This window comes from Lissotriton vulgaris, chromosome 12 (assembly GCF_964263255.1).
Source record: "Lissotriton vulgaris chromosome 12, aLisVul1.2, whole genome shotgun sequence".
NCBI lineage: Eukaryota > Metazoa > Chordata > Amphibia > Caudata > Salamandridae > Lissotriton > Lissotriton vulgaris.
The window spans coordinates 90,016,120-90,026,887 of NC_141700.1; the positions used below are offsets into that span (position 1 = coordinate 90,016,120).

Here is a 10,768-nt window from a genome sequence, read left to right on the forward strand (position 1 = left end):
TGAGCAATGTCCTGGTGTAGGGAGTCCTTGGTTGCCGCGATCGCATCCAATATGCCATCCAGCCATGCGTTCAGTCGTAGTTCTTGCACTGATGCCTCCTGCGCTGCGGGCGGGCCCCCGACCATGTTCGGTATGGCCAGCTGGCCGCTTCCCCTCTCCTCGCACACGTTACTGCCTTTGGTAGCCATCTGGGTAACTGCAGTTGTCGCCGCTGGGCAGCTCCCGATTAACCGTCCAGTTCAAAGGCCCCTCCGCCGGGTGGTTGCCCCCTGAGTCTCTCCTCCGCTCCGCGATCTCTGATGTCCGCTCAAGGGATGTCCGCCGCTTCAAGTGGACGGGCCGCTCTCCACTCGAGGAGTCGCTCGCACAATCTGGAGGGGTCACCCCCAGTCTCTCCAGGCGGAACCACCCTGATGGGTTCCCCACGGCTCAATGGCTCCGTCGTCCAACGCCTCCCTCCTGCGCCAGGTCCAACAAGCGCTAGGGTAGGGTGTCGACTACACCTCCTCAGGCACTCAAGTCAGGGCAGCCCCAATCCGGGCACGGGTGCCTCACTCCCGCAGCGCAGCAAGGTGAGCCCCCTCGCCACCTGGATCTTGACCTCCGGGTCGGTTCCGCACCAGCTGCTCGATCTTGGGCACTCATGTGCCGTTCCCCTCTCAGTGACCAGTTGCTTTTGCCAGGCCAGGTCGTACGTTCCCCCCTCCAAGCTCTCGCTCACCGCTTGCGGTCCGGGGTCCCCTTTGTGCTACCACCGTCGCCGTCTGGTGGACTCCCCTCCGCTGGCGGAGACCGCCGTGCTGCTCCCTTTCTGGCTCCTCAGCACTTGGCCGAATCCCGGAGCTCCAGTACCGCTCCGGATCCCCATCGCTATATGGGGATCGGGCGTCACCGCTGTGGACCGCTCCCCGGCGAAATGGCCGCCGGCACCAGCAGCGGGGGGATGGGCTCCCCGCCAGCAACCCCAGAACTGCAGGCCTCCGTTCCGTTCCGTGCTCCCTCCGCGGCCTCTCTTCTCCGCGCAGCAAAGGGCAGCACCCGCCGGAGTCCTCGGACCGCCTCCCACGCCGCACCTCAGCCGCGGTCCTCCGTACTCCGCTGCTCAGCTACCGCTGCTCGGGGTGGCCGCCATCTTGGGCTCTTTGTCTGCCTTCCCACAGGACACTGCTAGCCGGTCGCCTGGCGACCTGCTGGCCCCCGAATGTCACCCTCTGATTGTCCGGTGACTAAAGCTCGGTTTCTGAGCTTTCTGCCCGCCCAGAAGTGCGGGAATCCAGGATAATTATGGTATCAGGCACGGAGCTGTAGGCTCACGCCGCCATCCCGATCGGCGTCCAAGCCACGCCCCGAGGAAATTTGGTGCATACATGAGTTTGTGTGAAAAATGTATGAACCTTTAATGCAAGACAGCGCAGAAACAAACTACCCAACCAGTACCTTTTTCGTGCAAAATACTATGCCTTGAAAAAGTTCAATTTGTCCCCCACTTTGTATGTGAGTTGTACAGAGCTGCAAACATGTATAATTGAAGAAATTTAACATTTGCTCCACTATTACACCCAACTTTATGAGGCATAATTTATTGGTGCAATTCACTGTCTAGACATGTTAATAGATGTAGATTAGTGTCAAAACTCATAGGTGGTTGCAACGGAAGACCCATGTACCACCCATGGAATGCTGCCTTCACTCAAAAGTAACGCACAGTGCACTTTGCATTTCTTTAGGCAACCTCCATTGCAAATCATGATTTACTTTGGAAAGTAAATCTCAAAACTACACTTTACATTGAGTTTGTGTAATTTTTTTGACACAAACCCAGCAGAATGTGCTAGTTGTACATATCCCCATGTATGTATATCATGTTGATAATGTGTAACATGTAAGTGGAGAATGTGTGACGGTCACATTGAACATGTGGGACGAGTAGGTAATTTGGTCAAGAGTAATCATTAAAATCGGGATTGTTGAATACTGAAATACATTGTTATTGAACAATTCATAGAAGTTTACAGAAATTATTCAATTTATTGTTGGACAAAAACACAGTGCTTCCCATTTTCATCAGAAAGGTTTATCTAAGGCATTGAATTTTGCTTTTAACTTTTTCCAGTGCTTCTTTCACGTCATTGTTTCTGACACTATATACAAACGGGTTCAACATGGAATTCACCATAGTGTACATGACACTTATCCCCATATCCTTCTCCAGGGAGTAGACAGAGGATGGACGGACATATGTAAAAAGCACAGGAGCATAAAATAGGACTGTGGAAGTTAGGTGGGAAAAGCAGGTGGAAAAAGCTTTTGTCCTTCCCTCAGAAGACTTGATCTTCAGAATGACCATCGCAATCCGAACATAGGAGATGAGAATACAAAGAAGTGGGGCACCCAAAATCACAGTTGTCTCAGTGAAGAGGACAAGCTCATTAGCAGTAGTATCTGAACATGAGAGCTTCAGAAGAGGTGGAAGATCACAAAAGAAGTGATGGATTTCATTGGAGCCGCAATAGTACAACTTGGAGGCCAAGACACTGTGTATTGATGAATGAAGAGAGACGATCACCCAGGCACCGAGCACCAGCGACACGCAGAGCCTTCTACTCATGATCTGCATGTAATGCAGAGGGTGACATATCGCCATATATCGATCAAAGCCCATAATCCCCAACAAAAAACTGCCCATGTTGCCAAATGAGAGGAAGAAATGCAACTGGATGATGCAAGCAGCAAAAGAAATTGCCTTTTTCACTGACAGCAGGTCCACCAACAGTTTTGGAACTGTTAAGGAGGTGAAACAGATGTCCACACAGGCCAGGACGCTCAAAAAGAAGTACATTGGCGTGTGGAGTCTAGAGTCTATCCTGATAATAATAAAGATGGTGAGGTTTCCCAGTAGGATGACTGTGTACATGGTGAGGAAGACAAAGAATAGAAGGATCTGCTGTTCCTGGTGACTAGAAAAACCAAGGAGAATGAATTCTGAAGCAGAGCTCTGGTTTCGTCCTTCCATTTCACGTGAATCTGTAAAGGCGGAAATAGAGTTTACTTATAGTCCAGCACCCAGACCCCCCCAATGCACTGCTCATGACTTCATACATTATGTCAAAGAAGGCATGGAAAATGACATCACCAGTGGCAGCTGGTTAACTTTGAGATGGGTTCTGATGTAAATACCTTCATCTAATATGATCAATCAAGTGAACACATCTTGCATCCACTAGTTGAATTCGGTGCAAAAATTAGTAAAAAACCAGGACTAATTTTACAACACAACTTCCTCATAATTCGACTGCAAATTCAAAGGTTCTTTATGAACTATTGCAACATTTTTGTCGTATGGCAGACAAGCTTTATTCTTCTCAAGAAATGTTAGAGCTCGCCTTCCATAAGAACACTTTGGGAAAAAATTGTGGCAAAATACTGGAATTTTTCATCACAATCCCCTGAAAAAAAGCTATATATGTTAGAGGCAGTTAAAAATACAGTGAGGCATTATTACAATACCCATCTTTTTTTTAAATGTCTAATGCATTTGTTTGATTTATTTTTCCACATTGCCTCTTCAAAGGAGATTCTCAATCATATCACAAATTATGACTGATTTTCTACTTGAAAATGGCAACAGAGAAAATGCTAAATAATTAGGCATTGCACAGAGCATACCAAAGTATTTTAATGTATATAAATCCTACAGGCCCATACAGCAATTGTACTTCTCAATTGCTTAGAAATTATAGGAGCAAATAGATTACAGCGATTGTTTATGCAAAGGCCTCACACAGACTTTATGATAATATCACATGGAGAACTTTATTGATATAGATCATTGCATCCACACAGGACATGAAATAACAGACATAGCAATAACTTCCCTCTGGGACTAAGCAACTAAAATCAGCAACAGGTCTCTAAAACTCACAGTGAATTATAGCTCAACTACCATTATTAAGTATATTTTATACATTTTGACCAAACCATTAGTTGACAGACTATGAAATACACAATTTCACTTTGCCTAAATAAGCTCAATTCATCTAAGACAAAGTTTTAATTTTCAGGAATTCAATCTAGTTATGTTATTTTTTCTCCTGAAATGTCAGATTTTTATTTTACATATTCCACACACGCTCATATGTACCCTGTCACATACTGAAAGAATACCAGCAAGAAAGACAGAATATGTGCTGAAGGGTGAGGGTGTTGAAGAATATCCACAGGCCCACTCCAGTATTCAGGATCTGGGAAACCCTTGAAGGGTCATAGGTACTACATGGTGAAGAATGGGGTTGCCCAGTGTTTCCCTATGCCTGAGAGCTAATTCTATGCATTCTAGGTGACTTGTAGGGCAATAAGCATCATACTCTACCTACTGCCAGAGTTGGCACTACCAGATTTGCTCTGTTTTTCTGCAGGTTTGCACCTATGTGCTTTATCTCTTATGCTCTCTGTGCCTCACACGCCTTTCTCTTCCGTGCACTCCCTGCTTCACCCCACTCTCGTGCCCACCTTACCCTCTGCTTATCCTCTGCCTTACCGATCTCATCCTCCACTCTCCCTGCCATGGCGTCCTCTTGGTCTCACCCTAATATTACTCTCAACTTTCCTTCTTCTCTCTCTTTCCATCTTACCATCTTTTCACTGTGTGTTAGTCTCCTGTATCTCTCTTCACCTCACGGTTATGTCTTCACTTATTCTTTTCTTTCCACAGCACTCTTCTCTTTCTCTATCTCCCCCCTCTCACACTCTGCTTCTCCCTCCTGTGTTTCCCACTCACCCTTTCCTTCTCTCCACCTCTGCGCCCTCCCTCTCTCTACCTCCCTATCCTCCCTCTCTCTCTGCCTCCCACTCCTCTTTCTTCTTATATCTTTCCTATCACCCTCTGCCTGCTTTACCTTCTCTCTTCACCTCCTCTTCTTTCTCAACCTTATCTTTGACTCTCTCCACCCCCCTCTTCTGTCAGCTTCACCCTTCCTGCTGCTGCATACAGTGTAATGATGTTGTATATATAAAAAAATCTTACACTGCAAACGTACCAGCGAGTGTCTGTGTAATTCTGAAGGTGCGCATGGGTTTTAACTGTTTTTTTTAACAGTGGCAGCACCAAAATCTGGATTATATAGAGCGTGCTCAAGAGAACTCACAAGTGCTACAAAGACCTGGGGGCTAAGTGTATTTAAAAAAAATTATAAGGAGCTGTGCAACCATATAAAGGTGTAAATAGTACCTACTGTGTTACATTTACTCCCAAGTATGTGTCATGACAATTAGACCAGCAATTGAAGTTGCGAAGCTGAGCAGAATGGACCAAACATCAAATGTGGGGCTAGATCATCCCAAAGCTGCCCACTGAGGGAAGAGTAGATCTTCTAAGGTTGACAACTGGACTTCCCATTTGCTGGCTGGGTTCTCAGCCAATAATTGGTTGTCAGTTTCTTGAGCAATATGCATTTCAAGGGGAAGAAAGAGGACATTTCAGCTCATGTGAGAGCCTTAAAATGGAACTGTCCCTCCTGAACTATGACTATCATGTTCTCACCTGTTTTCCTGTTCTCTTACTCTCTCCTACTAGTCTCTACTATTTTCATCAAACCCCCTTTCTCAATATTTTTGACACAATCTTCTGTCCACACAATATTTTTGATTCTGTGTTGTGTCAGTGATCCACTTTATAACAATTGTTACTGCTCTACTCCTCTATAATTAACCCTCTGGCATACTTCTTCTCTTCCTCTCTACTCACTCATTTAGGGGGTCATTAGGATTGCGGATTTTCCGCATCCTCTGGGCCGGCGGAAGCCACCGCCGGCCCGGAGGATGCGGAAAATCCGCAGCGGACCCACCAAAGACCCACCGCCACATTAGGATGGCTGGTGGGTCCTGGTTTCTGTCCGCACCTTTCCGCCGCGGCTGGCTCACAACCGCGGTGGAAAAGCTCTAATATGGTGACGGTGTCTCTCAGACACCGTCCGCCATATTAGGATGGCCTGTTTCAGATGTTTTTCCGCAGCGGGTTTTCCACCGTGGAAAAGCATGTGTAACTTCACTGCGGGGGCCCGTTGTGGGCCCCCTAGGTGAAGGGGGGTGGGGGGTGCACATGGGGGGTACCTATGGTACCCCCCTGCATTTGTATGCGGAAAGCGGCAGGCACCGAGCGGTGCCTGCCTCTTTCTGCATACAAATGCAACACCTGCATTTTTAACATTGCCGCGGGTGCAGCTTGAAGCCGCACCTGCCGCAATGTTAAAAATAGAGGATGTGACCGCCAGGGTGGTGGTCACATCCTAATTGCACAGGAGGGAACTCCGCATGCCATGCGGAGGTTCCCTCCTGCTCTGGGGTCGCGGACGGATGCAAGTCCGTCCACGATCCTAATGAGGCCCTTAGTCTCCTTTCATCCACACCTTTCCTTATCAATCCTTTGTCTTATCCTTCCTTTTTCTTTTTCCTTACCCTCATCTTTTCTCTCCTCACGCTCTCCTTTAATTCCTCTCCATTTCTCATCTTTGTCTTCTCTCGTTGCCATTTCCTCTAGTCCAGGTTCCGAAACTTGTGACAATTTTCACTACCCTTTACCCTTTATTGCCCCCGCTGTAAATGCTGTGGCCATGGCAAACAATACCACTACATCCACAATCGGCAACTTAAGCAGTAGTTAATAACATTCCGTAGTCTAAAAGAATTATGCACTCTACAGTTCAAAATGCTCCAAAATATCACATTTATTTGAAGCTCAAATAACATCACAGATTACATCATCCAAGCATCTGCTCCTCAAACTACTCTATAAACAGCAAGATCATAAATATAAAAAAAAGTAAGTAGTAAAGGTCCCACAAACTGAACAGATTGGCTCTGTCTCTATATACATGTGTACATTTACGAAATAGAAACAGTGTAGTACTGGGGACAAGTCTGATTCAGTAGTATAAATGTTGTATGGTGCACAATTTAGCTACCTGAAGATTTAAGTTGAATCAGTACTTCATTTTAAAAAGGTAAAGATTGAGGGTAACTATTGTGAGTTGCCGACACACACACTTAAATAGGTTGAGGATTAAATCAGAGGTCTGCGCGAAAAAGCTTCTCCTCAGAATACATTACTCACCCGCAGATTTCTATAGTTCTTAAGTGCTGCAATATTCAATTTCTCCAATACTGGAGATTTATAAAGTACAGATATGTATTTCCATAAGTTTGGTGAAATTTGGATCTATTATACATTGTACATTGTTGTAGAATGTAAGGGCATGTAATCGTATTTTGAGAAAGAGTGTCACCTGATATAGCTGCAGGGTGAAAATGCATATGATTAAGTCCCTATTTATAAAAAAGAGGATTGGAAAGACACATCAATGTTACATCTGAGCATGGATAAAGCAGCTGCAGCTATGCAGCATCGTATTGTGAGCTGCTGGACCATTGTTAAATGAAAAGAAAAATAACATATGTGAAAGAGGAAAACTTTATACTTTATATTAAAAACTGCTCTATTCCCCTCAAGCTTCTGTCATTGAAGGGTACTTCTTCTTAAGCAAGTCTGCCACGGGTGGGGACTTCTCTTTGAACACGGCTGCACATTGTGCACACAACAAGTATGTCATTTACAGTGAGTTAAGCCAATTGCTGAAGTGGTCTGACTTCTTGCCTCATGCTGTTTGCAGTGGTGAGAAAAAGGACAAGGGAACCCAACTCACTAAGGAACCTGGGTGGGTAAATTATTTTCACAAACAGTGTTTCTTTCCTGTGGAATAATAGAATCAATATAGATAATAAGGTGCACAATCACAATGGAAGGGTTAAAATGATGTCAGAGGGTGAAGAAACCACATACGCCTATGGTTTTAGTTTGATACAATCATATTTTATATTTTACAAACAAAATTGTATAAACAATGAAAAATAAAAATGTCCAAAGTGTCCCCAGGGAGAAATAGGAACCTAAAATATTGGTGACATAATTGTGACAGTATTTTACAAGGTTTTCAAGGTATTCAAAATAGTCGACCATTTAGCAACTCAATACATAATATACAGCAGCTATATACAATAATACGCGCTGTTATTGGTTCGCTTTCTTTTTTTGTCGACGACGTTTTGACCCTATACGTGATCTAGGGTCTCATTAAGACTTATGGATTTAGGGGCATCTGGAGTTGGTGTTAATCACAAGCGGTGCTGTTTCGCTGACCTGTGAATCACGGATGTTCAATATGGTGGTTTGTACCTACATATGGTATGAACCCCATCTATAGAAGCGAGTATTTTTCAATTAAGGCGAATCCTTCAATAATAGCAGTCCTCAATGTGCACAACATTCCCCTACGCGGGCAGCACAACAGCGTCAGTCTGTCTGCTGTTGGCCAAATGAGGGTACTTCTTTTTAAGCAAGTCTGCCACTGGCTGGGACTTCTTTTTGACCACGGCTGCACATTGTGCATACAAAAAGTATGTCATTCACAGTGAGTGAAGCCAATTGCTGAAGTGGTCTGACTTCTTGCCTCCTGCTGTGTGCAGTGGTGAGGCAGGTGAGCCGTAGCAAAATGTGAATGACAGCTGAACACACCACTGGATGAAGATGGCTGACTGAAAAAGCCCCTGTCAGTGTATATGTAGTAATAAGATTTTGATTTTTTTCAACAAAGGGTCTTGGCTGACATGAGACCTAAAATGTATTATTAAGAATCTTCTATTTTTAACCAAAGGTGTTGGTGACAGCATATCTAAAAGGAGTACAGCTAAGCATCCTGCAACACTTATGCTTTACTAAAAAAGCCCTCTGGATAACCCTTTCACCCCCCGCAGTGTGGGCATCCCAAAAGTATAAATCGGAAAGCTCACCTTTATTACATAGGGTTGCACCAATTACTCCACTGTATTATCAAAAATAAAAAAATGTCAACCATTAAAGGTTGTACAACGATGGGCATTAGCAAAGCTGTACACATCGACAGCTCTGTAGTACCTACAGTGACTGTACACTAACACATTCAGAGTGCAGGTGGCCACCGCAGCATTTGATGAAAGTATGCATTTTTGCTGGGGGTTAACCGGGGGCTTCTCGGTGTAAAGATCTGCATGTGAATCAAGCTAATATAATGTTTCTCTATACACACACCAGCAAACAATGTGTGTAAATCTGCAGCACAGTGATCTTGTTTTCAGAATGACAAACTAAGGAACTTCTTTGCAGACACAAGAGGAGGGAGCCATTTCCTAGCAGTGCCTGACTGCCGGGTAAATCTAGCATCAATGAAGGAAAACCTGTGGATCCAATTCACATGAACCATAAATTCAGATGTGAACAAAGGACTGTTCATGTAGTAGGAAGAGAGGACTCTCCCAACCACATGCCATGCCCAAGGTTCCATTCTATGAACTCTCTAAGATGTCCCCCCAAAGCAGAATTTCATTGTGAGGCTTTTGATGTTACTGGTAGAAGATCTGAGGAGTGCACAATAAAGTATGTTTTTTGGCTTCAGGTCCACGAGGCATCACATTGCCACGAATGTCCAGCTTCAGGTTATTTGAAATGGCTTATTGCCCATCTGGCTTTCAGTGGCATTTTGGAAGATGACAGTACAGCAGAATGCCTCCATGCAGGCTGTCAACATGTAGCTCTTGCTGAGTACCTTTGTTCCACAATACTTAAACAAATGAACCCTTCATTGATGTTAAATGTTGCCTGGGATATGAAGGTATCTGTGCTATCTATAGCGTAAGCATAGAAGACAGAGCTCTGTAGCTTTGAAATGCTTTCTGATGGGAGTTTGGTCAAGATACCAACTAGGCCATTTGAGTGCTGCTGGGTTAATACATGAAACCTCTGAATGTTTTGGTTAATAATGCATGAAGATCTACAGTGCCCAGGGCAGCACTGACCTCCAACCCAGCCCATAAGGGCCTTTTACTCAATCAATCATGTCCTTATCATGCCCTCCATCTATGATGCACGAAGTTGATCACATGGAATCCTGGATCTGTATCACAACATGCAATGATCCAGGAGCCAGAGTTCATTTGATGACTGCACATACCCACCAGGAAACTTGTTTTAGGTATTTACGGTGTGTGTCAACAAGCAGAATTAATTTCATATATTAGCATGTTTTCATTTACCAGTAGTATATACTAAAAGTAAAAATTCCCAGTTACCTCTAAGGTTCAAATTCTTTCTCTTTGCTCCAAATGCCACCCAGCTAAAAATATCTCATGCACCCACTGGTCTTTACGTCAGCCTGTTAGATTTTAGATCATCAGATACTATCAGCTATATGGTTCAGATGCTATATTGGCTCATCCCATATCCATCCACACTTTAACCCACCATTGCAGTGTGATAATTTGGTCCTTCCTGGATGCAATAAGAGGCTTTTAAGGAGTAGATCTCTCTCACCAGCTTTTCGCTTTCCCTCCTCATAACATGTGGATAATTCTAGCTCTTCCAATACAGATGAAAACCTGATTCTCTTAGCAGCTCAGAGCCTCTTCTGCCTTAGGGCTTTCCTAATCCACCATATATCTGCGCGGTCGCTCCTTCCACTGGGATCACGTGGGTCCCACCAGACACAAGTCCCAGACTCATTATTATTTTTTTAGATAATGCTGTGTTTTCTTTTCTTGTACAGATATGACAATATAAGTGTTTCTAAAATAAGTCAATATTTTGATATGTACATTATTGGAACTGGCAGCACATAGGTATATTTGCACAAAAGGCTGGTCTTCTTATGGAGGTGTACAGTGATCATTACCAATCTGAAGGGAC

At 44.3% G+C, this 10,768-nt stretch overlaps 1 protein-coding gene across 1 annotated transcript; it reads right to left on the minus strand.

Annotated features, from left to right (window-relative positions):
• Window positions 1–2,074: 2,074 nt before the first annotated feature.
• On the minus strand, window positions 2,075–3,013 carry LOC147673458 (olfactory receptor 1f45-like). The gene has a single exon (XM_086946363.1). It carries the CDS (start codon window positions 3,011–3,013, stop codon window positions 2,075–2,077), a length of 939 nt encoding a protein of 312 aa, XP_086802489.1.
• Between the last annotated feature and the right edge of the window lie 7,755 nt (window positions 3,014–10,768).

Bases quoted from the DNA above. Each gene is read 5' to 3' on its own strand.
- LOC147673458 (XM_086946363.1), bottom strand. From the start codon at position 3,013: ATGGAAGGACGAAACCAGAGCTCTGCTTCAGAATTCATTCTCCTTGGT.